General features: G+C 41.4%; 1 protein-coding gene across 2 annotated transcripts in view; it reads left to right on the plus strand.

Annotated features, from left to right (window-relative positions):
- Window positions 1-11,123: 11,123 nt before the first annotated feature.
- LOC137384089 (leucine-rich repeat-containing G-protein coupled receptor 6) overlaps window positions 11,124-26,706 on the plus strand; it is a 267,409-nt gene continuing 251,826 nt past the window's right edge. For both annotated transcript variants that reach the window (XM_068057687.1, XM_068057689.1), the window contains exon 1: window positions 11,124-11,354. In XM_068057687.1, coding sequence (XP_067913788.1) covers window positions 11,167-11,354 — 188 coding nt within the window. In that variant the 5' untranslated portion in view covers window positions 11,124-11,166. The remainder of the gene's footprint in view (window positions 11,355-26,706) is intronic.

Raw genomic sequence — 26,706 nt, forward strand, 5'->3', positions numbered from 1 at the left:
GAGTAAAAAAAAGAGAAAGATTTAAAGGGGAGGAAGGTTTGATGTTGTAGATGGAATTCAGTTACTATTTTTGGTTTGGATGTAAAGTCCTTGATTGAAGTTAAGTCTTGCAGTTCTTTTTGGGACCCAGTGCACACTTTCAAACTTGTTTCGCTAGTACCAGAAGGCTGCAGGGATCTTTTATCTTGAGGCTTAATTTGCTTCCGTGGGTCCCTGGGACTTTGCGTGAGAGAGAGACAGAGAGCGAGAGAGGCCTTGCTTCTCTTTGTTCTTCAAAATTGCAGTCTGTCCCAAAACTTTCCTTTGATGCACAATGCAATCAATTCCCAGGTTGGCCAGCAGGTTAATCATGTTTGAAACAGCATCGCCTGTGAGGATTGTTGATTCTTCAAAGCTTACTAGACACAATTGGTGGCAGAGTGGGGGTGGGGGGGGGGAGGTGGGGCGGATGGTGGAGTGCTAGCACTTACACAGACAATGACTCTCAATGTCTTATGATCATCACTATTGACAAAACTCATCTGGCTAATTGAATCAGGGAGTACTCCCATTTTCTCTCTATGCAACTGTCTTTCAGAATGTAAATGTGCAGCCATGCTTTCAGCCATTCAGTTCTGTGGTCTTTTTAAACAAGTTATGTTCAATGTCCAGTAAACGTTCAAATAGTGTTCCATATGATGAAATTAATATGTTTCCATCTGGCAGGTGTGGTTTCTGTCACGCTATGGTCACTCTGCCTTGAAACAGCATCTTACCTATACTTATTCTAATTTGTATACTGTCATAGCCGCTAAGCGCATTGCACTTTTGAACTACAAGAAAGCCCCCAGCGATTTAACATCCGCAGCACTTAAAGCAGCCAGAAGTACTGCACAAAGAACAGCTAGGCGTTGCGCAAACGACTACTGGCAACACCTATGCAGTCATATTCAGCTGGCCTCAGACACCGGAAACATCAGAGGAATGTATGATGGCATGAAGAGAGCTCTTGGGCCAACCATCAAGAAGATCACCCCCCTCAAATCTAAATCGGGGGACATAATCACTGACCAACGCAAACAGATGGACCGCTGGGTTGAGCACTACCTAGAACTGTACTCCAGGGAGAATGCTGTCACTGAGACTGCCCTCAATACAGCCCAGCCTCTACCAGTCATTGATGAGCTGGACATACAGCCAACCAAATCGGAACTCAGTGATGCCATTGATTCCCGAGCCAGCGGAAAAGCCCCTGGGAAGGACAGCATTACCCCTGAAATAATCAAGAGTGCCAAGCCTGCTATACTCTCAGCACTACATGAACTGCTATGCCTGTGCTGGGACGAGGGAGCAGTACCCCAGGACATGCGCGATGCCAACATCATCACCCTCTATAAAAACAAAGGTGACCGCGGTGACTGCAACAACTACCGTGGAATCTCCCTGCTCAGCATAGTGGGGAAAGTCTTTGCTCGAGTCGCTCTGAACAGGCTCCAGAAGCTGGCCGAGCGCGTCTACCCTGAGGCACAGTGTGGCTTTCGTGCAGAGAGATCGACTATTGACATGCTGTTCTCCCTTCGTCAGATACAGGAGAAATGCCGTGAACAACAGATGCCCCTCTACATTGCTTTCATTGATCTCACCAAAGCCTTTGACCTCGTCAGCAGACGTGGTCTCTTCAGACTACTAGAAAAGATCGGATGTCCACCAAAGCTACTAAGTATCATCACCTCATTCCATGACAATATGAAAGGCACAATTCAACATGGTGGCTCCTCATCAGAGCCCTTTCCTATCCTGAGTGGTGTGAAACAGGGCTGTGTTCTCGCACCCACACTTTTTGGGATTTTCTTCTCCCTGCTGCTTTCACATGCGTTCAAATCCTCTGAAGAAGGAATTTTCCTCCACACAAGATCAGGGGGCAGGTTGTTCAACCTTGCCCGTCTAAGAGCGAAGTCCAAAGTACGGAAAGTCCTCATCAGAGAACTCCTCTTTGCTGACGATGCTGCTTTAACATCTCACACTGAAGAATGCCTGCAGAGTCTCATCGACAGGTTTGCGTCTGCCTGCAATGAATTTGGCCTAACCATCAGCCTCAAGAAAACGAACATCATGGGGCAGGATGTCAGAAATGCTCCATCCATCAATATTGGCGACCACGCTCTGGAAGTGGTTCAAGAGTTCACCTACCTAGGCTCAACTATCACCAGTAACCTGTCTCTAGATGCAGAAATCAACAAGCGCATGGGTAAGGCTTCCACTGCTATGTTCAGACTGGCCAAGAGAGTGTGGGAAAATGGCGCACTGACACGGAACACAAAAGTCCGAGTGTATCAGGCCTGTGTCCTCAGTACCTTGCTCTACGGCAGCGAGGCCTGGACAACGTATGCCAGCCAAGAGCGACGTCTCAATTCATTCCATCTTCGCTGCCTTCGGAGAATACTTGGCATCAGGTGGCAGGACTATATCTCCAACACAGAAGTCCTTGAAGCGGCCAACATCCCCAGCTTATACACACTACTGAGTCAGCGGCGCTTGAGATGGCTTGGCCATGTGAGCCGCATGGAAGATGGCAGGATCCCCAAAGACACATTGTACAGCGAGCTCGCCACTGGTATCAGACCCACCGGCCGTCCATGTCTCCGTTATAAAGACGTCTGCAAACGCGACATGAAATCGTGTGACATTGATCACAAGTCGTGGGAGTCAGTTGCCAGCATTCGCCAGAGCTGGCGGGCAGCCATAAAGACAGGGCTAAATTGTGGCGAGTCGAAGAGACTTAGTAGTTGGCAGGAAAAAAGACAGAGGCGCAAGGGGAGAGCCAACTGTGCAACAGCCCCAACAAACAAATTTCTCTGCAGCACCTGTGGAAGAGCCTGTCACTCCAGAATTGGCCTTTATAGCCACTCCAGGCGCTGCTTCACAAACCACTGACCACCTCCAGGCGCGTATCCATTGTCTCTCGAGATAAAGAGGCCCAAAAGAATTCCCTGCTCATGCTGCAGTGCGCTTTACTTTGGGAAAACCAAATGCAGATTGGGTTGAGTGCTTTGCTGAACACCTCCATTCAGTCCACAGTGTGACCCTGGTCTTCCAGTTGCTTGCCATTTTAATTCTCCATCCCACTCATACACTGACCTCTCTGTCCTCAACCTCCTAAGCTGTACCAATGAAGCCTAACACAAGCTCGATGAACAGCATCTCACCTTTCAATTAGGCACTTTGCAGCCTTGCGGCCTCACCTCTGCAGATCATAAACTCGACTCCTATTTTCTTGAACAGCAGGTGCTGGCAATGGTTCTGCTTTTATCATTTACATCTCCTCTGGACCCATCTTTTGTGTCTTTACTTGTCCCTTTTACCAGTCCTTTTGCTTGCCCCATCAGCCCTTTTGTCATTTAATTGCTCCTGCCTTCCACCCTCACAGACCATCTCTTTGTTCTTTCCTCCATCTACACTACTCCCACCCCTCCCAACCCAACCCTTTCCCTGTATCTGTACCTCTGTTGAATCTCTAACTTCTTCTGGTTCCGATGAAAGGTCATCACCTGAAAAGTTAACTCTGTTTCTCTCTCCACTGATGCTGCCTGGCCTGCTGAGCATTTCCAGTATTTTCTGGGTTTATTTCATTGCTTAAAAGAGCTCTTTTTGACGTGCTACAGTTGAAGGTGTGTGTGATACCAAATGAAACTTTTATATTTAAGCCTTAACAATCAAACCAGCAGTTAAAGAGGGGTGTTAGTGGCAGGTGTGCTTAAGCGGATAAAGTGCTTCATTAGATATTTCCGACAAAAGTGCTTATAGCTCTTAGTTTTATTGTTTAGTTATCAGAATAGAGAATGTACCTTTCTACAATGTTTAGCTTTAGCTGTGCACTGTGTTTAGTTCACCCTTTCCTTGCATATACACATAACATGTTTGGACATGCATGTGGTAAGAAGAAAAGGTACCTATGCATCAAAAAAATTAAATATACATCAAAAGCAGATGTGCATTGGATACCTGTCTGCCTAGCTTCCTGTCCCTTCCTAATTCATTAAATAGAGATGTGTGTGAGGGGGCTGTTAACAGAAAAGGAAGTCCCAGAAAACAAAAATTATAATAATTATAACAAATGCAATGGGAAATACAGGAAGCTGTGTTATGACCAAATACATTTCTGATGATCACCTTATGCTTTGATGCTGAGGGCTGAGATTGTTCATTTTAACCCATTTGGGGATTCCAATAGCCTCAGGTGTATTTTTAAACCGGACTTGATGTTGGTCATACTAGAACTTCCACTTTGTTTCCTTCAAGTTACTATCTAACTTTGCTTTGATCTGTGTACAGAGACTTTTAAAAAAACTTTAGCTTGTCCCCCACAATGAAATCCAATGAGTGAAACTTAACGCTTTTGCACTTTGAAGCAGATGGCCTGCTTGTATTTCTGTTGGGTATTAACAGCCGAATTGGTAAAGTAATACAAAACACCCTTTGTTTGTTGTATAAGGAAGAAAAATGCAACCCAAAGCAAAATCTGTAACACCTACCTTTTCAACTGTCCCCTGAGCCTGGACAGTACTATCAGAATGATATTGCTATCATTATATGAGATTGAATTTAAATAAACTATTGTTTTATTCATCTATATTTTATATTAAAGAAAAGAAAGGGAAGAAAATAAAACATTGCAGTTATTCACAATGTACCAAACTGAAAATAATCCAGACCTTCGATATGTGCCATTCAATGGTAATGGATTGAGGTCATGAATTTAACATTAAATTACTAGTCAAAGTTTGTAAACAAAAGGGAAGATTGAGAAAAATCTATATTACATGAACTAGTGACTTTTGCCAAAAATTAATACAGGTAACATGAAAAGTATTTTTCCCCCCCATGAGATCCATCTGTTCTTTTAAAGCGATGATGAAGGATTTTACCTGAAATGTTGACCTGTGCTTTCCCTTTACACAAGCAGACCGAGCTGCTGGGTATTTCCAGAATTTTCTGTTTTCATATTTTAATTGCTTATGTATAATTCTTGCTTTATTTCATTATTTCTTCTTTAATTTCTAATATCTTCTAATTTATAATAAAATATTTTGTATTTCTACATCAGTTCCAGGAAATGGTGAAGAAAATGGTCCATTGTTTCACTGTTATCACAGGTACACGCTTTATCTCCCATCTATAACATTTGCTTCTTCTCTTTTAATTTAGTTTAGTTATAGATTTTCCACTCTCTTCATTTCTCCATAATGCATTCTTTCTTTTATTTGCTATCAAATTTTCATTCTCCATTTATTTTTTCTTCTATTTTCTATCTTTTTCTTCTGCTGTTATATTTTGTTCTTATTATTCCTCTTACCCATTATTTCCCCTTCAAACTTTTTTATTTCTAGCTGTTAAACTCTGCTGCTATTACTTCTGTCATTCTCCGACATGCATCTTCATTACTTATTTATTGTTTGATGTCTTTCTGCTTGTTTCTACCCTTCACTGCCTCCCTACATCTTTTATTCCCTTATTGATTGCTGCCCTTCTGTGCTCTGCTTTTGTTCTGTGACTTTATGTAATATTACATATATATCAGGCAATGCAAATAGTGCAAGAAGCCTATCTCCTGAATCCGTGGTCCTCTTTACAGGCCTATGAAGACTTCAATATAGAAAATGTTCTGCTCCAAAATGATATGTAGCCTAAAGTAAAGAAAGATTCCAGAAATATAGCACCTTTAATGACCTCAGGACATCCTGAACCACTTCGTAGCCAATTAAGTATTTTTGAAGTGTTGTCACTGTTGTAATGTAGGAAAATGCTAGTTAATTCGCGTACAGAAGGGACTGCAAACACTGTTGAAATAAATGCAGAGATAATCTTCTTTAGTCATGTTGGTTGAGGAATAAATCTTGGCCAGAATACCTCCCCTGCTCTTCATCAAGTGGTGCTATGGGATCTTTACATCGTCCTGAGAGTGCAGACAGGGCCTCAGCTTAATATTTAATCCAAAAGGCAGCATCTCCAATAGTGTAGCAATTATCTTCAGTACTATGCTGACTCATCAGCCAAGTTTCTGTGCTCAAGACTCTGGACTGGAGCTTCAACCCATGACATTCACAACTCAGAGGGAAGAGTGCTACCTCTGAACCAATGCTCATCCAAATACCCTGCTCTCTATTTCAGTGGATAGTGAAGCAAGAATATTTTTGTATAAGTACATCAAATATTATCCCATTTCCCTCATTATGCACATTTATTTTGTGATAATCAAATTATGCACAGTGTCTAAGTCATTACTGGATATATTTTATGAGCCTTGGTAATTAAGTCATTTACTAAACATTGATTTTTCTGAACTATGTAAATTTTGAGTTAGTTATTACTTTGGTATTTTCAATATATAGAGGTAATACAAATCTCACAAACATTGATATTTCACTATACATGTAATACCTGTTTTAAAAACAGTCACATTTTCTCTTGAAGCAAAAATACTTGCTTAATTCTAAAATAGTTACTGAGGGGCAAATTTTACAGGTCCCACCCACCCCCCCCTCGATATCAGGGGTCATAGAGGGGGAGGCCAGGAAATGCCTCCAGGTGAGCCCCGACACAGATCTCAATGCTGGGAAGGCCCAGCCTGATATTGCCGGTGATGGCGAGGCCTCATGGCAGTCCCCATGTCACTTGGTGATGGGAGCCCAATTTAAATATTTAAATTAATTTAAATGAACAAATGACGCTCCCACCGTCTGTCCCGGTGCAATATTGGTGCTAGCAGCTGGCACTCCCATGCCTTCGGATCCACATCTGGGCAGGGGTGGTGGTGGTTGGGGAGTGGCGTCAAAGTCATTTCATTCATGTAGGGGATGGTGGGAAGGGATATAGTGTAAAGTTTATGCACTTTGTGGGGGAGGGGGGTAAGTTTTTTGGTGGGGGGAGAGGGAAAGCAATTAGTTGTATGATTATTGGGGGGGGGGAGAGGATCAGGATCAATTTATTAAATTTTTTAATATCAATCTATCTTTAAGTTTTTAAATTGAAATGTAGGGCTCGAAGCCCTTTAAAAATGCGTCAATGCCTGCGCAAAGGCAGCTGACACCATTGCCGGGGATGACCAGCCCGTCACTTCCACGTCATTGGGGTGGGCAGTCTGCCCTGGCTATTTAAATGAACCGCCGCTCTTAATATCAAGGCAGCTCCGCGACATGGGGCCCGCATGGGTGGGCCACCATTGTTTTTGCCCGCAGCCTATTATGGCGGCGGGACCATAAATTATGGCTGCAAATCTTGGTGATATTATTAAAAAATTGCATCAATATTATCTGAACAAAAGTAATTTGAAACAAAGTGTGTGCTTATGTGTGAATGAAGTGCATTAATTTAATTGAATCCCTAATCCCTAATCCAAAAGCAAACATCTTAAATATTGACTGTTAATGGTATCAAATTAAAATTGCAATGATTTGAAAGTTTTAAATGTTGGTTTCCATCTCACAGCCCAGGGTTGCAGTTATATTTCTGCTTTTGCATTGTGCTAAAGTGGTCAGCATGTGCATCGATGCTCAAATGGAAATAAAGCTCTGGTTCTGATACCTGAGCACATTAAAGCATAGCTCCAAAAGGCCATTTTACTCTGTTTGGGTGGGGCATAACTCCAATGCAATAGGTTTAAAATTCAGAGCATTTTACAAACTTGGCACTGAAACATCTTAATGTTATGAGAACACAGACATTGTTGCCCATTCTCTCTGAACATGAAGAAGAAAGTCACAAAGGAAGCAGAGATCTGCACATGCAAGTAAACACTTTTCTCACAGCCAGAGTCTAAGTTGCAGCTAAGGATAGCTTGCAGTATAACTTTGGTCCCAAATGCACTTGCACTTTGCAGCTACTGGCCTCAGGCAGGAAGAGGACACGTTTCCACTTGTTCCCATTAGGTACATTAGTGCATTCAGGGCAGAATCAGCCAAATGAACACAAAAGATTGGGGAATTTTAAATGTAGGTGAACTACACCCAAAGTACACTTACGCTCATGTTTCACACAATATTTTACACTGGTTTAAGATTGTTTGCCTGAATAATGCCTGTCCTCAAAACTGGCCACATCCTACCAGTTGAAATTGTGAGATTCCACTGATTGCGTTGGTTTGGTAAGGCTGTTCAAATTGCACTCATATTCCTACACGCACAGGCACTTGCAGGGGTGCTTTGAATGTATATTCATATTTATACATAGTTTTGTAAAGTAATTTTCAATGATTTTAAATCAGGTTACTCTGGTGGAGGACTGGAAACTCATATTAGTAATCCTTATTTTTGGTCATAAGCCAATTTTCAAGTGTATTAACAAAATTGCACCAGGTTATCACACTTGAATAGATCAAGGAAAACTTTATAATCCAAAAAAGAAACAATCACATTCCATTACACTCTGAGATTGCATTGGTTTATGGCAGATTTATACATTTGTGATTATGCAAATACATTTTTGCAGAAACTTAAAGTGCAACCTTAGCCTTGGAGGGAGCATTGGTTTACCAGAATGATACCTGAATTCCATGGGTTAAATTATGAGTAAAGATTACACAAACATGGGTTGTATTCCTTGGAAGTTAGAAATTCAAGGGGTAATTTGATCAAAGTTTTCAAGATATTAAGGGAACAGATGAGGTAGAGAGAGAAATATTTCCACTGTTTGGGGAATTTAGGGCGAGGGCTAGGAGGCATAGTCTAAAATTAGAGCCAGGCCTTTCAGGAGTGAAATTAGGAAACACAAAGAAGTTTGAAACTTCTGCAAATGGCAATTGATGCTAGATCAGTTGTAAATTTTAAATCTGAGATAGTCTTTTTTTTGCTAACCAAAGGTATTAAGGAATATGGGGGAAAAGAGTTTGGTCACAGAATTGCCAAGATGTCACTGAATGGCAGAAGAGGCTTGAGGGGCTAAATAGTCTACTGCTGTACTTCTGTAATTAAAACAGAAAGTGCTGGAAATACTCAGCAGGTCTGGCAGCGTCTGTGGAGAGAGAAGCAGAGTTAACGTTTCAGGTCTGTGACCTTTCATCAGAAACTGTACCTATTTTCCTAACTAGCATAATTTCAAACATATTTTGGGTGCAATTTCTTGATTGTAGTCGAAGTGAAAACTCTAAGCCAAGTAGCATAACTGAAATCTAAGCTGCTCTCACGGCCATCAATAGCCTTTTACATTGTAATGATTTAATTATCCCTAAGTCAGCTCGTCAAGCTGACTGGTGGAAGTATCCGATCATTTTTCACTATGGGCGTCGATATATAGTATGCGCCCCAGAATTTCCCCTGCATTTTTTAAATTCGTTTATGGGGATGTGGGCATCCCTGGCCAGGCCAGCATTTATTGCCCATCCCTAATTGCCCATGAGGAGGTGGTGGTGAGATGCCTTCTTGAACCGCTGCAGTCCATGTGGGGTAGGTACACCCATAATGGTGTTAGGAAGGGAGTTCCAGGATTTTGACCCAGTGACAGGGAAGGAACAGCGATATAATTCCAAGTCAGGATGGTGTGTGGCTTGGAGGGAAACTTGCAGGTGGCGGCATTCCCATGCATCTGCTGCCCTCGTCCTTCAAGGTGGGTTTGGAAGGTGCTAAGGAATAAAGAAATAAAGAAGTATTGTTTAAAATCGTTCAACTGCTTAAAAAAAACTCTATACATACTATTATTTTCTTTTAGCAAAGATACTTAAATGTTTGCAGCAAAATACATTTCAAAAACATATGGGCTCTTTGCTTCTGCCACCGTCTTCTGTTCTTTTGCTCTCAGATTGCCAGCAAGCAATAGTCACCAACCAATTTGCTCGCTTCTGCAACTGGTTTTCGCAATTAAAAAGAGAATTGAAGACCAAAAAGTTGAATACTGACCGACGCTCAAAAGAAACTTTTCAACAGGTTGGCTGTTCCAGCTGCTTCCTATACACTGGGGAAACATTTTATTATGACGGCCGTGAAAGAGAGAGCAAACGCGCTTAGGGAGGAATAAAGAGAGGAACGAAAATCTACAATAAATATAAAACAGAAATAAGGAAAACGAGACAGAAAGGAAACATGGATGTTACGAGATTTGAATCAGTAGAGGGCCGCGTGCCTCCTTGTGATAACAGGCCTGTCGCAGAATATAAATGTGTGTGTGGTTTTGGTCACTTTTCGAGATCCTTGTATTGTATAATTAAACAGGCGCCAACGCTACATAAGTTGTGAAACGCTGCTTTGAGTTCAATGTTTCAAACCTTGGATGTTTCAGTAGAATCTTTATTGAGTTTAGGAGAAAATCTGTAAGATTTCAGTTTTCTCGTGGTAAAGCTTAAAGCACATAATGGAAAGTTTTGATATACACTTGTAAAGATTTCATTTCTGATTGATCCTAATGTTCTGACTGTTGCGTTGAATACTGAGAATAAAGATTTACAAATTGCACTATTTCTAAGGAGTTACATAAGGACGTGATGTGACGAAGCTGGACAATTCTTATCACCAAGTTTTTATTTAACTATTACTGTATTTATGTTTTGGCGCCATTCATGCTGTAATACACCAATTGAATCGTACAGTTTCGAAGTACATTCACTCGGAGAGGTTAATGGTTAACTTCAGTGGCGTTTTGCAGTATAGTTTTGAATCTGTAGACTCCACAAAGTATTCTCTTCCCTTGCGTCTCCAAACTTGTTGAACTCACGCGTGCACCTGAGAAAACAATTTGCAGTAACTGAAACAGCTAATTTTCCAAATTCTGAATTACAATAACAATTGCGGTTAACAATATCCCAGTTAATGCTCACTCATTAAAAAAGCATGAGATCAGTCACTTACGAGATTGTAACTGATCTGAATGATAAAACGAAAACTTCTTTGCAGAATAAAAGGGAATAAAATCAGTATTTGGGAGGTAACTTCGAATTAAATATTGGTTAAACCAACCTATTAAGTAATCGTCGCATGTGTTGAAGAAGGAGCTGTAAGCTCCTCCCACGACGATCAATCATCTAATTTGATCCCACGACGCCAGCCAATAAGGGAAATGTGTGTTTGCCCTGAACTACAATAGGTAGATGCGGTGGCAGCGAGAGCGGAGTGAAGTTTGCAGAAATCTGCATCCACACACGTGTGTTGCTGAAACTGACATCTGCACAGACCCGCCAAACGCTTCCATTCATATCACAGGAGAATGCCCTTGCCCTGGTTGGTGCTGATCCTCGCTGCCTTTGGGTATGTCTGCTCGAGCCAGGCGCCAACGAGTCCTTCCTGTCCAGCTCTGTGCCACTGTGAAGAGGATGGCATTCTGCTGTGGGTCGATTGTTCAGAACTGGGGCTTACAGCACTGCCGGAAAACTTAAGCCCGTTGACGTCCTACCTGTAAGTGCATGTAATATTACTGATACACGTGTTACAGTACAGCAATCGATTCATTTAAAGTTGCATCGTTTCTCGCCCCCACCCCCCCCCCCCCTCCCCAATTTTGCGGAAGTAACAGAACCAAAGACTTTCGGAGAAAATCAGTGTTGAAGCGTGCGAAGTTGACTAACGTCAATTGGGAGAAGATACTGCCGTTTCAATTAACAACCATCCCTTCAGCAGTATATATTCCTTGTAACAAACTGCAGTCCACAGAATGGGCGACTGCACTGTCTCGTTAATATGACAGGAAAATAATGAAGTCATGAATGTTAGTGATGGTATATATGTACTCTCTGAAATGGCGGTGGACGCAGATTCAATGCTAACTTTTAAAAGAGAATTAAGGGAAAAGTGTGCAGGGCTGTGGGGAAAGGGCGGGGGAGTGCGACTAATTGGCTAGCTCTTTCAAAGAGCCAGTATAGGCACGATAGACCCAATGGCCTCCTTCCGCGCTGTATGATATTCTATGATATTTTCAGTTACCCTGCAGAATCTACTGTGCCTTGGAAATATTACATGTTAAAACCAATCCGCTTAGTTTGCTTCTAATTGTACTAAAATCAGAACCATTGCATCGAGCTCGTCTCATATAATCCGAAGGAATTTTGAGGACTCCTTGGACTGTGTGTTCATTGAGACGAGTTTGGAATATCTGTACCCCATAATGGAGATTGCTTACTTGACAGAAGCTATTGATATGCCGGTCGGTCAATAACAGCGATGGAGTAAGAAAGCTGAATAAGATATCAGATCAATTATGCTTAACTGGAACGGAGTGAATAAGAAGTTATTGATTTAACACAACTCCTGTATATTGCGGCTCACAACTGCCAGAATGCGCGCTCGATTTACTGAAGGATTTGCTTAACCCTTGCTTGGATGTAATTTGGTGAGGGACCCATTGTAACGGCACAAGGGAATAACATTATAATTGTGTCCGTTTGCTATCACGAAGCAGATTACTGTTTCACTGTCACGAAGGCAAACGAGTGTCCTGTGCCAAAAATAGTTTCCAAAAAAAGTAATTACTCGCTTCCGTCGGTTGGTTAAAAGGGAAAGGAGGATAATTTCCGCCCTGTGCTTCGAATTTTAAATAGCTGAAACTTTATATGAAAGACAAACAGGCTGCAACAACATACTGGCATGCACAGAAATACACGGACGCATCAAAAAGCTTTTATATAAATTGCCTTTAAATCTGCACCTGCCAGGAATATTAATCCGGCTCTTTGCATGGTTTATAAGCAGTGCTCTAAATCCCCCCAAAAAGTATTGAAAACCACAACGTTACATCAGAGTGATCTAATTGCATTGTGTGACGCCCTTCTCGTTTTGGACCAAATGCAGTTATTTCCGTTAATGTTTAAATCACCATGGTCATATTTGTACAATGAACACGTTCGTAAAGTGACCACAAAGCAATTATTAATTATACTTCAAACATGCCTGCGTCCGCAGTTGAGCAATATGAGCAAATCTATAGCGTCTTGAATTCGACGCGCTGGTATTTCCCAGTCAGCCTGGTCTACAGCGAGTAAACCCTGGCTCAGGTGCTAATTCTCAAACAGCAGACTTCTTAAACAGCTTCTGGGCTGGTGTTAATTGGTCACTACGAGCAAGTCATGCCTCCTGACAGGTAGTTTTCAAGGTGCCGTTCACCCGAACTGTGTTTGCTATTTTACAGCAGGCTGATCAAAGATTTAGAACATGCAGAATAAATTACAACGAGTAAAGATTAACAAATGGAAGGGCCAAACAGGGCAGCCTCCAGCGGCATCATCTGCCAAGGGAGAGATTGAAATAGGTCTTGGGTTCGGAAGGAGAGCAGTCAACACTTAAAGTAACACACGAATTTTCACTTCTTAGATTCGGTATAGAGACTTGAATGGAGTTTGTATTTTCGTGTAATCCAAATGTAAATGCATTTCTTATACACTAGAGAAAATCTAACCGGAAACCATACAGTTAAACTGAGCATTAAGTTCTCAAGTAATCACATAGATGTGCCATTTCTTAACAGTTATTACAGACTGTGTACATAAAATATAGTCTAGATTCCCTGTAAATATATTAAGACTGACACGGATCTGTAAATTTCTCATTCATACTTGTTACATGACCATCTTAGAAGCGTGTTCACACTGATTTATAAACGAAATAAACATTTACAGTTTTATTTTTGCACGAAGCGAATAAATCAGCCCGGGGCCAACAAAAGGCTGTACCGTTTGCCTAGGAGGATCACTGAAGATGTTTGGCTGTAATTTACATTTGGGAACTTCCTTTGAAATCACTGGAAATATACAGCATCAGTGAAAATTTCTTTGGTACCACACGCACATCGCATCAATCAATGGTTTTCGGCTTCAGGCATTGACGCAGTCTAGCTCACCTGTGTCTGTGCACATACTTTTATAGGCAGAGTCTAACACCTACATTTTGAGTTTATAACATTTTTTTCAAAAAGGAGTCAGAACCTCTTTAGCCTTTATTTCCAAAATAATGCTTCAAATGTAAATCTTTTATAAGACTGATTTGTTTCAAAATACACTTCTTCAAAGCGTTACAGAGTCTGTTTAAATACTTCATTCAAAAACACAAATAGTTGGAAACTATTGGGCAGTGTTGTTATAAGGTGCGTTTCACTCCTTAGATATTACAGTTTCTCAGAACTGCGGTAACAACCTCCAGCCCACACATATACTAGAATTATAGAAAAGTCATGGCACAAAAAGAGGCCATTCAGCCCATCGTGTCTGCGCCAAAACTACGCCTATTCTAATCTCACCTTCCAGCACCTGGTCCGTTGCCTTGTAGGTCACAGCACTTCAGGTGCATGTCCAGGTACCTTTTAAGAGTTGAGGGTTTCTGCCTCCACCAGTATTCCTGGGAGTGAATTCCAGACAGCCACCACCCTCTGGGTGAAAAAGTTTTTCCTAATCTCCCCTCTAATCCTTCTACCAATCACCTTAAATCAGTGCCCCTTGGTAATTGGCCTCTCCGCTAGGGGAAACAGTTCCTTCCTACTTTATCTAGGCCCCTCATAATGTTGTACACCTCAAGTAAGTCACCCCTCAGCCTCCTCTGTACTACTCTGCACTCTCTCCAGAGCAATTATGTCCTCCCTGTAATGTGGTGATCAGAACTGTCTGCAATACTCCAGCTGTGGCCTAACCAGCATTTCATACAGTTCCAGCATTACATCCCTGCTTTTGTATTCTATACTTCGGCCAATAAAGGAAAGCATTCCATATGCCTTCTTCACCACTTTACCTGTCCTGCCACCTTCAGGGACCTGTGGCCATGCCCTCAAGGACTCTAACTTCCTCTACTCCTCTCAATATTCTCCTATTTATTGTGTATTCCCTTGCTTTGTTTGCCCTCCCCAAATGCATTACCTCACACTTTCCAGATTGAATTGCCAATTGCCACTTTTCCACCCACTCAAACAAACCATTGATATCATCTGCAGTCGTCTTCACTATCAACTACACGGCCAAGTTTTGTGTCATCTGCAAATTTCCCAATCATGCCTCCCACATTTGAGTCCAAATCATTAATATATACCACAAACAGCAAGGGACCCAACACTGAGCCCTGGGGAACACCACTGGAATCTGCTTTCCATTTGCAAAAATATCCGTCAACTACTTTGTTTCCTGTCACTGAGCCAATTTTGGATCCAACTCGCCACATTCCCCTGTATCCCAAGGGCATTTACTTTTCTTACCATTCTACCTTATTAAAATCCATGTAGACAACATCCACTGCACTCCCATCATTAATCCTCCTTGTTACTTCCTCAAAAAATTCAATCAAGTTCGTAAGACATGACCTTCCCTTAACAAATTCATGCTGACTATCCTGATTAATCCATGTCTTTCTAAATGACAGTTTATCCTATCTCTCATAATTGATTCTAATAATTAGCCCACCACTGATCATCTTTGGGTTTTCCTTGATTTTACCTGCCAATATTTTTTCATGTCCTCTCTTTGCTTTCCTAATCTCCTTTTTTACTTCATCCTTGCACTTTCTATACTCCTCTAGGCTTTCTAAAGTATTAAGTATTTTTGTGACTGTCATAAGCTTTCTTTTTTTGCTTTATCTTATCCTGTATGCTTCTAGATAAGCAGGGGTCTCTAGATTTGGCAGTACCACCCTTTTTCTTTGTGGGGACATGTCTACACTGTGCCCATAGAATCTCCCTTTTGAATGCCTGCTACTGTTTTGCCATTGATTTTCCTTCAAGTAGCTGTATCTAGTCCACTTTTGCCAGATCACCTCTTAACTTGATGTTCTATCTTTGTCGTTTTCCATAATAATGCTAAATCTAACTGTATTATGGTCACTATCTCCAAAATGGTCACCAACTGCTACTTGCCCAGCTACATTTCCTAAGACTGAATCTAGAATTGCACCCCCTCTCATTGGACTTGTTCTGTGCTGGCTAAAAAAGTTCTCTTGAATGCAGTTCAGGAATTTAGTGCCCTCTGTGCCCTTCACTCTGTTTGCGTCCCAGTTGATACTTGGGTATTTGATAGCCCCAACTACTATTGCCCTATTGGTTTTGCACTCAGAAATTTGTCGACATATTTGTTCTTCGATCTCCCTCTCACAATTTGGGGGTCCATAGTACACTCCTAGTAATGTGGCTGTCCCTTTTTCTTTCGGAGCTCAACCCATATAGCCTCATTTAATGATAATTTAGCATATCATCCCTCCTCACAGCTGTAGTTAATTCTTTAACCAATAATGCTACACCCCCCTCCTTTTTTAACCCCCTCTCTATCTTGCCTGAAAATGCTACTTCCAGGGATATTGAGCTATCATTTTTGCCCCTTTTTAAGTCAAGTTTCCATTATAGCAATGATATCATGCTGCCATGTGTCTATCTGTGCCCTCAGCTCATTGGCTTTATTTGCTATACTCCTTGCATTTAAATAAATAAATACCTTTTAACTGTCAAATTCCTGTCCTGTACACTTTTTAACCTTTGCTTCTTCTATCTTTCAGAGTCACTCAATAATTTTCTGCCTCCCATTTCCCTGCTCTGAATTTGTCCTATCTGAAACTGCCCTCAGGTTTTCATCCCCCTGCCAATTTTGTTTAAACCATCCCCAACAGCACTAGCAAACCTTCCTGCAATGATATTTGTCCTGGTCCTGTTCAGGTGTAGACCATCAGGCTTGTACAGGTCCCACTTTCCCCAAAACCAGACCCAATGCCCCAGACATCTGAAGCCCTCTCTCCTGCACCATCTCTCCAGCCACACATTCCTATGGTGTATTCTCCTATTTCTATATCACTAGCATGTGGCCTTGGGGATAATCCGGAGATTACTAACATTGAGGTCCTGCTTGCTAATCTCTTTCCTAACTCTAAACTCATCCCTTTTTCTACCTATATCATTGGTACCAAAGTGGACCACGACCTCTGGCTGTGCACCCTCATCCTCCAGAATGCTCTGTACCCACTCGGTGATATCCAAGACCCTTGCACCAGGGAGGCAACATACCATCATGGAATCACGTCTGCAACCACAGAAACACCAGTCTGTTCCCCTAACTTAAAAAAACCCAATACCAATGCTCTCCTGTCTTTTCTCCTCCCTCCCTGCACAGATGAGCTACCCATGGTACTCTTGTCATGACTCTCACTGCACCTCCAGAGAAACCCTCTCGCCCATCAGTACTCAGACTGAATGCTAGTTAGAAAGTGGGATGCCCTCCAAGGACTCCTGTGTTACCTGCCTTATCTTTATTGTCTGTCTGGCAGCTCTCTTAAGCTGCAGGGTGACTATCTCCTGAAACATGCTATCCATGTATCTCTCATCCTCGCAAATGCACCTCAGTGACACCAGCTGCTCCTCAAGTTCCAAGATTTAGCACTCCAGTTTTTGCATTTGGTGGCACTTTCTGCACATGTAGTTTTCCAGGATATGGGTAGGGTCTTGGAATCCCCAAAAGGCACTGGATATGCATTCAATGGGTGTCAGCAGCCCTGCCATGCCTCAAATTATTATTTCCTGCACTAAAATGGGAAGTTAAGTAAACACAATAAAATGATTATAAGTAGAACAAACAAACAAGTTATCGACTACAGGTATTTTAGCACCTACTTAGTAGATAAACTTAAGTATTAGAGAAAAATAAAAAAAATCTGCAGAAAAAAGAAAATAAGAAAGTAAGAAAATACCCACCAGATGATCACTGACTATCTCCCTGTGCCACTCTCTCTCCTCTCTCATGCTGTTTGTTGCTCCGAGGTCTCACACAGCCAATCACCTACATGCTTCTCTGTGATGTCACGTCTTGACTTTTTTTTCCCCAAATGCTGGCAGACTGGCAGCAGCAGCAACAGCAGCTAGCCCCGCTCTGATCTCACTGTTTCCCGATGAACTGTTGCTCACTCGCTCTTCCTCTCCCGGGCTCTTTATGCCCCGTTCTGATCTCACTGTTTCCTGGTGAACTCTCGCTCACTTGTTTTCTCTTTCCTGGGCTCTTCATTTCCTGCTCTGATCCCACTGTTTTCTCATGAACTCTCACTCGCTCTCTATCTCCCAAGCTCTTTGTGCCATGCTCTGATCTCGCTGTTACCTGCTAAAGTAGATAGTAGGTGCAGAAGTAGTTAACGTGTGCAGTATTACAGGTACCTCTCAACTCATTAACAACAGTTCCCTTGAATTGAGCTGCCCACTATTAACATACTTTAGTACTGAAATAAAATACATATATCAATCAGCCCATGACATTTTAAGTATAAATGTCACAAGTGTGTTTTTAACAACTTGAGGGTATTCTCTATATAAATATTTACAGACATGATATTATGTAATAAGTACTGCGTACAATTTGTATTGATGCAAAATAGTCTTAAGTTTGCACTGGTGCATATTGTGTAGTGCAATTGGAAGACCAGGTTGTCTGGATTTGAGTTAATAAAGGAGGAGGTAGTCTCCCACTGCTTCAGTTTCGCACCTGCTACAATGGTACTATAGCCATGTGTAAACCAACCATGAAAACATTATTACATTTTTAGAAACAAAGTTTTAATGTCAATAGAGGGCTGACAAGACAATTTTGCTCCACTGGCATTAACATTGGGTTGGTAATCAGCATGTATGTGCAGAGCTCCCTTTTTCTTGGCCAGGCAATAAGCTGCATCTGCCAGTGTTAGTTGCATTGTCAGCTCCATATCATTCTCACCAGGTAACGATGTTCATAGTTACACTGAAATTGATCACACTGAAGACTTTTGGCATACATCAAACATGTGTGTGGAACATGCCCAAGAATTTACACTGAGATTTTTTTTTGCAAGTCAGACCTCTTTGATGATGTTGCCTTTGATGTTTCAAAACTTTACGCATTGCTTAAAATGTTAGTCTCAGTTACATTCCTTGCATTTTATTTACAATTTAGAAGATAACTCCAAATGGTAAAATACATTTCAGATTATGGATCGCGATAGATAAATGTTTAGATTGACTGTAAATCTGGGATAAGAATATGGCTTGGCTCAGCATCAGAGCCTTCTTTCATTATTGTGACTGCAACAGAAAACAGGCTTGGAAAATGCACGCTAAACAAAAAGTAACATCATTTCTATAATGAGCTCAAAGGTGTGCCTTTATTTAGATGCTAGCAACCTGTTATCAAGTTTAGCACTTCACCATGTTTTAAGCATGTGCTGATGTGTTAATAACCTATAATAAATGTACACCATATCATTCACAATCTAAGCCTTCACTTACACTGCCAAGTTTGCACTAGAATAAAGCAGGTACAGAGACTGCTCTTGGAAAAAAACTTGGCAGTGTAAACTCTACAGTTTGGTATTGTATATGAATGCTCATCTCTTCAGTTGCAAATCCAATCTATTTCATAAGTCCTAAGGCAAAAGGCAAATAGAAGATGAACCACGAATGAGATACATCACTGAAAAATATTGTGGTTGTTTGATATCCCTATATGGCATCCTTGTACTGCAGCAGTTTAACTTCATTTAAAGGGCTCAAGGTCCGTATCAATGTAAATTCTCGAGAATAATGTAGGAACAAGGTGGTGCATTATGTTGGAGCAACGCCATGTTCAGATTTGAATCTCCATCCTGTTGAGTTGCGGCTCTCTGTTGCCTTGCCAAGGGAGGGAAAATTGATGGTAGCATCATTTCTTGGCTGCTGTGTACCCCTCTGAGCAGCTGCCAAAGTGTTAACCTAGGAACAGGTTCCCCACCTGCTCTTTTGGGTACAGTTGCCATATGGCACATGAGGGCTGGGGAAGTTGCTCACAGTGAAGTCCAGTTCAAGAATCCAATATAACCAATTTTTCACTTCATTCAACCCAAACCTAAATGCCCTGGTTCTTTGCTGAATCATAAATTGATCCAATTCTCATTGTAAGGTTCTACTGAATCAGTATTTAATGCACTAGGTGGCAGTCTTGTAACTTGTTCTCCTTGATAATAAGCATCAAGAGAACAGTGGTCATGGAGCAAGGTGTTGCATCTCTGCCCCAATCACACCAAATAACACCCCACTGGAAGTGGTTAGAAAATTCTGCCAGTTTGGGTCCACTGTGACATACAGTCAGTTCCTTAATGCACAACTCAATACACGCATAGGGAAAGCAGCTACCACCTTTGGCCAACTTGCGAAATGCACATGGGATACACACCAAACTGATCCTTAGGATCAAGCTGAAGGTTTGTAAGGCCTATGTTCTCAGCACCTTGCTGTATAGCTGTGAAACATAAGCGACTTACAGCTACCAGGAAAAGAAGCTCAATAATTTCCATCTTCGCTGTCTGCGGTACATTATGGGTATATCCTGGCAGGACAAAATCACAAATGCGGCAGAGCTCCCAAGTATGTTGGCACTAATCAAACAGAGGCAGCTTCGGTGGATCGGACACATTTGCAAGATGAAAGATGGTTGCATACCCGAGGACCTCCTGTATGGTGAGGTAGTCAGGGCCAACAATCAGTGAGGTGCCTAAAGCTCTGCTTCAGGGATGCTTGCAAGCATGACATGAAGGTCCGAAATGTTGACTATCACACCTGGGAGTCACTAGCTAGTGAAAGAGGGAAATGGCGACATGCCTATGGACTGGCGTGCACTAACATGACAACCAGTGGCGACTGCAGCTTGGCAACAGGCACCAATGCCGAAAACAACTCACAGCATCACATAGCAGCTTCACGTGTGGCACTTTTGACAGAACCTGCTTCTCGAGGATTGGCCTTCACAGCCATCAGCAAAGGAGCAACAAAAGAAGACACCCCACCTCAATGGATTGTTTGCTGCATGTCCATCATCTTTTGCAGATGGAAGGATGCCAACAACACAAAGGTGGCAGTCTATTCCATATCTCAGTTTTTCAACGTATGAAGAGTTGATTCATAATAATAATTTGCTTATAATTCTAATTGCATCTTCTGATTCTCCTGTTTGGTTTTGCACAAAATATTTCTTTATGTCTAATTTATTGATTCTTCTCATTATTTAATGATTTCATTATTTAAGAATAATTTAGAATTTGTCTCGTGATCTATTTTTTACAATAGTAATGGATTTAGCTTCTTTAACCCTTGTTAACTCAGTGATTAAAATTTTGGAATGTTTCATGTCCTTTTATATCTTCATATTTTGGAAATGTAGTGCGTTTCACGTGTGGTCTCTCACAGATAATTACAGAGTATCAACATCATTTGAATTTATTGTTTCATGTACTTATACACCTCAATATTTTTCTGGTTTTGCAAAAGATACACTATGTTGTGATGACACATTCCATCATTACATGAATATTACACCCAGAGCTTTATCACAACCCACTGTATTAAATAGCATGTTCTTCATTTAAAAAAATGTTTTCTCTTCTTAGGTAGCAATATGTGTCACTTTACATTTTTCAGTGAGGTATCTCATTCGCAGTTCATCTTCTATTTGCTAAATCACTGTAGATATTTTTAGTATTTGGCATCTTTTCGCTGAATCCCCAGTTTTCCAAACACCTTGGTATCAAATGCTTACTTGAAAATTTTCCTTCTAATAATGTTATCATGACTATCCATAAATGTTGGGAACTGCAACTTTAGAACTGTACCCAAGTGCAGCTTTTGGAGTCATTCAGGATAAAACTATAAATCCATCATTTGGTTAATCTCAGAATCTTCATTCTATATTAAAAGTTGAAATAACATTTATTTAGGGCAGATTCCACAGCATTTGGGAGCCATACAAAAAAGTATTGTAAAGAGAAACTGTTATATAAGGCTGATTCTTATATGGATTCTCTAAGGGAGTTTTGAGAAATATGCAATGTATCTTACTGAAAAAAAAAAACTTGCATTAATATGCCACCTGCAATTGCTTCTCGTCCTGCTCCTGCACCGATCCTTGGCCCCCTCCTATTTCTCATCTACATGCTGCCCCTTGGTGACATCATCCAAAAGCACAGTGTTAGTTTTCACATATATGCTGCCAACACTCAGCTCTACCTCACCACCATGTCTCTCGACTCCTCCACTGTTGCTATATTATCAGACCACTTATCTGATATCAAGTGCCAGATGAGCAGAAATTTCCTCCAATTAAATATTGTGAAGACTGAAGCCATTCTTTTCGGTCCCTGCTGCAAACTCCATTCCCCAGCTACCGACTCCATCTCTCTCCCTAGCAACAGTCTGATAATAAGCCAGTCTGTTTGCAACCTTGGTGTTACATTTGACGCTGAGATGAGCTACTGACCTCATATTTGTGCCATCACTAAGACTGACCATTTCCCACCTCTGTAACATTGCCCGACTTCGCCCCTGTCTCAACTCATCTGCTGCTGAAACCCACATTCATGCCTTCATTACCTCTAGACTTGACTATTCCAATGCACTCCTGACCGGTCTCCAACATTCTACTCTCTGTAAACTTGAGGTCATCCAAAACTCTGCTGCCTGTGTCTTAACTTGCACTAAGTCCTGTTTGCCTATCACCCCTGTGCTTGCTGACCTACATTAGGGGAGACTTCGGTGTACTGGTAATATCCTGGTCTAGTAATTCAGCAGCCCAGACTAATGCCCTGGGGACATGTGCACACATCCCACCACAGTAGCTGGTGGAATTTAAATTCAATTAATTAATAAAAATTGGGAATTGAAAACAAGTCTCAGTAATGGTGCCATGACACTATCATTGAATGTTGTAAAAACCCATCTGGTTCACTAATGTCCTTCAGGGAAGGAAGTCTATCCTACATGTGACTCCAGACCCACAGCAATGTGGTTGACTCTTAACTGCCCTCTGAAATGGCCGAGCAAGCCATTCAGTTCAAGGGCAATTAAGGACGGCAACAAATGCTGGCCTTACCAGTGACACCCACAGCCAATGAAAGAATAAAAATAAACCAGCTCCTGGTCAAGCAATGTCATGATTTTTTTAAATTCTCATCCTTGTTTTCAAACCCATCCATGACCTCGCCCCTCTCTCTGTCATTTCCTCCAGCCCCACAACCCTCCAAGATATCTGTGCTCCTCTAATTCTGACCTCTTGTGCATCCCTGATTTTAATCGCTCACCAGTTGTGGAGGTGCCTTCAGTTGTCTTGGCCCCAAGCTCTAGAATACCGTCGCCACACCCCTCTGCCTCTCCACCTCACTTACCTCCTTTAAAATACTTCTTAGAACCTACCTCTTTGCTCAAGCTTTTGGTCATCTGACCTAATATTTCCTTTTGTGCTTGGTGTAATACTTTGTTTTATAATGCTCCTGTGAAGCGGTTTGGGACATTTTATTATGTTAAAGGCACTATATCAATATATGTTGTTGTTGTATATGGTGCTTTTCATGACCACCGGATGTCACAAACTGCTTTACATCCAATGAAGTACTTTCGAACTGTCGTCACAGCTATAATGTAGGATACACAGCAGCTAATTTGTGCACAGAAAAGTCCCAGAAACAGCACGCTGATACTGACCAGATAATCTGTTTTTGTGATGTTGATTGAAGGATAAATATTGATCAGGACACCAGGGATAACCCCCCTGCTCTTCTTCAAAATGGGATCTTTTACATCCACCCAGCCAGATGGGGCCTTGGTTTAACATCTCATCTGAAAGATGGCACCTTTGGCAGTGCAGCACAAACTGAAATGCCAGCCTTGATTTTTGTGTCCAAGCCCTGGAATGGGACTTGAACCTTATGACTCAGACGAAAGTGCTACCAACAGTCACAGCTGATAGATGAGGGAAACAATTTTTTTGTTCATTATGTCCATTGCCTCCAAAGGCTGCATATAACTTGGGATTTATTCAACTCAATAAATGTCTTAAGTCACAGTACGAGTAGCATGCACCTTGTACTTGAGGATGATGGCGCCCACCTGGAGTCCAATTGAGTTAATTAAGTGGCCAATTAAGGGCCTCTTCCAACTTCCACTGGTACTTTACCAGCATCGGGGAGGGCGGGAAGGGCCTCTAGTGGCAATGGCCACCCCTGCGGCATTGGCGCCGCCTGCCCTCAGTGACCCCTCCCCTCCACCTCTCTTGGGCATGCCTGACTGGTCCCTATGCCCCCAGACCCCACTTACTTTACTTTGAGGACGCATGCCCATCGATGCACCCTAGTCCTCCAGGTGCAGTGCTAGCAGTGGGCAACGATCCCAGTAGCGCTGCTGAGGCTGCTGACCCTTTGATTCAGATGGCAACTCTTGGGAGTGAGGCACCATCCTTACTTGGATGGCAGCCCTGGTGACAGCCACTTAATTGGCTGCCGCCTGTAAAATGCCACCCTGGGTCCTGCTGCGTATCAAAGTGGGGTTACCCCCTACCCCATTGCTTTCGGCCCCAGTGCGGGACTTCTGTCACCTCCGCAAAGTCCAGGCCAGTATCTCACTGTCTAGCTCCCCATTCAAATGCATTTAACAGCGTGAAGTTCTTATATTTGCACAGTAGATATGAAGTAAGTGGGGTCGTCATTTTCAGTCTAAGTACCTACTTAACTGTGATGTAAGTATTACTTACTACTAGTCACCCTCCCTGACACTGAAAATTAACTTTTACAAGTGTGGTGTCTCATTCCTGCAGATTCTAATTGTGTGAGTTTTTTTTAAATTTACTTCTCTTTTAACTTTTTCTTTCTGTCTCTTCTTTTTCTCTCTCTTTTACTTCGGTCTTTCTTTCCCTCTCATTATTTCTCTTTCTGTACCTGACTTGACACTGAATTAACAATTTTAACTTGCAGTTCCTCTTTTAGACCTTGCGCTGTTAATTTCACCGTCCTTCAATCTGTTTGTTAAAGGAGATAAGCAGTTTCTTATCCTGTTCACTCAGATCCCAGATGCACTGCAGAGGGCACTGTACCATTTCCATCTCACACTTCCACCAACCTTCAACACAAAATTACATGGAGATTAAGTGAGCAAGGGCAATTCGAACTAATGGCTGTTGCCGTTCGTTGGCCTGCCACAGCAACTTTTGGGCCAATAATTCATTGTGTTCTGAACAGTTCAATGACACAATGCATGGGAAAGTTTGTATTGATAGTGCATTGTCTGAATTGCTTTAAAGGAAAGAAGCAAGGATGTGTATTGGGCACTGCTCTATTCACACCCTTTTATGCAACTATGCTGGATGATTCAGCTACATATCTTCAGATAGGACCCGGGATATGTATCAGGGAAATTGTTCAATCCATCAAGACTGCAAGCATTAATTAAGGTCTCCAAACAAATTAAACGAGAACTTTGATATGCCGATGATGAAACATTTTTGCCACATTCTGAAGCCCTTCAACTGATGATGAATAGATCTGCAGCTTCTGCTATCAGCTACAGACCTACTATTAATCTGAAGAAGACTGAAGTAATGTATTAACCAATGTCATGAGTAGTTAACTAAACACTGGAAGACACACCTCCAAAAAGATAAAACTTTGTGAAATTTCTCCCTAGTCCACAAAGGTAAGTAATTAATCAAAACCTCCAGGATATATCTATTGCCACGATAATAAGGAAATTATACTGTTAGTTTACCTACTTACGTATGCCATAAATTCTAATTATTCCCATATTCATATCATGATATGGTTCATTCACACTTGCTTTTGAATTGGATCACAGTGTATAGTTATATTTCTGATCTTTGTAATCTCATATCTATAAGCAAGTAAATAGATAATAATCTGGTTCAGGAAGCTAATTATGACCTCAATAAAATATAACAGAACAGTAACTGTCGCCAAATAATGGTGAGTTCTTCTATATGCCCTTAACTTTCTCCATTCCACTTATTAAGTGAGTTAGTGAAATCAGCTTATAATGATGGCTCTTAAATGCACATTAAAAAACAAATCAATTTATGAAGAATTAAGGGTATATCTATGCATTCTGTTACAGGTGGTCTTCAAATGGGTTTTACTGTAAACAATTAAACAAACCTCAAAAATGATTGTGGTAATTTAGGCAATTAAACTTGAGTTGCGGTAAATATAACAATCTGCCACTAGCAGCACTTTTGTAATGATAATCTATCAGTATATTAATAAGTCAGAGTTTATGGAAAGTAGATGACAATCAGAATTAGTTACAAACTACAAATTGGTGGAATCAATAAATCGGCCGATGACTCTGCTGCTTCTGATTCACAGTACAGTATATTTTAAGCAGTTCACTAGTAAATGCTGCTGTAAAATTTGTCACTGGAGGAGTGAGGAACTATCCATCTAATTTATGGCGTTTGTCACTGTTATATTTTTCCCTCTCTTTGTTAGACCACAAGAGGTTTAATTCTTTCTTTAAAGTGGATGTACTGGCCAATTCAGTAGGTGTTTGATTACTTGCTTGCTTTGATCATAACATTAACCAATCAGACAGGTTTTCGAGTTAACAAATAAAGAGGTTAACTTTATTGTACCTAAACCGAACTAATAAAATCATAAACAATGTGCCAACTTTCACTCACACACCCACAAAAATAGGTTACCGAATGGGGAAAGTAGATTGGTTGAGTCAGAGTCCATAAAAAGGTATACAATCTGCCAAGTTTAGTGATTCGGCTGGCTTCTAGCTGAATTTAGTGATCCTGAAGCTTTTAGTTTGAAGCGGTAGATGACTGGTTCAGTGAGTCTCTTGAAGATAGCAAAGTGGATGATTTCCTCCAACAGGGTTTCGGATTGTAGCCAGAGTTTGTAAAGGTGGTCAGTCAACAAGCAAGATTTGAAAGATTTCAAGCTGGAATAGAGAGAGAGCGAGAGAGAGGGACCCCCACTTAGGGTCTGCTCGTGTCAGAGTCCAGTTGCCTCTCCTCTACTGCAG

The sequence above is a fragment of the Heterodontus francisci genome, chromosome 25 (assembly GCF_036365525.1).
Source record: "Heterodontus francisci isolate sHetFra1 chromosome 25, sHetFra1.hap1, whole genome shotgun sequence".
Classification (NCBI taxonomy): domain Eukaryota; kingdom Metazoa; phylum Chordata; class Chondrichthyes; order Heterodontiformes; family Heterodontidae; genus Heterodontus; species Heterodontus francisci.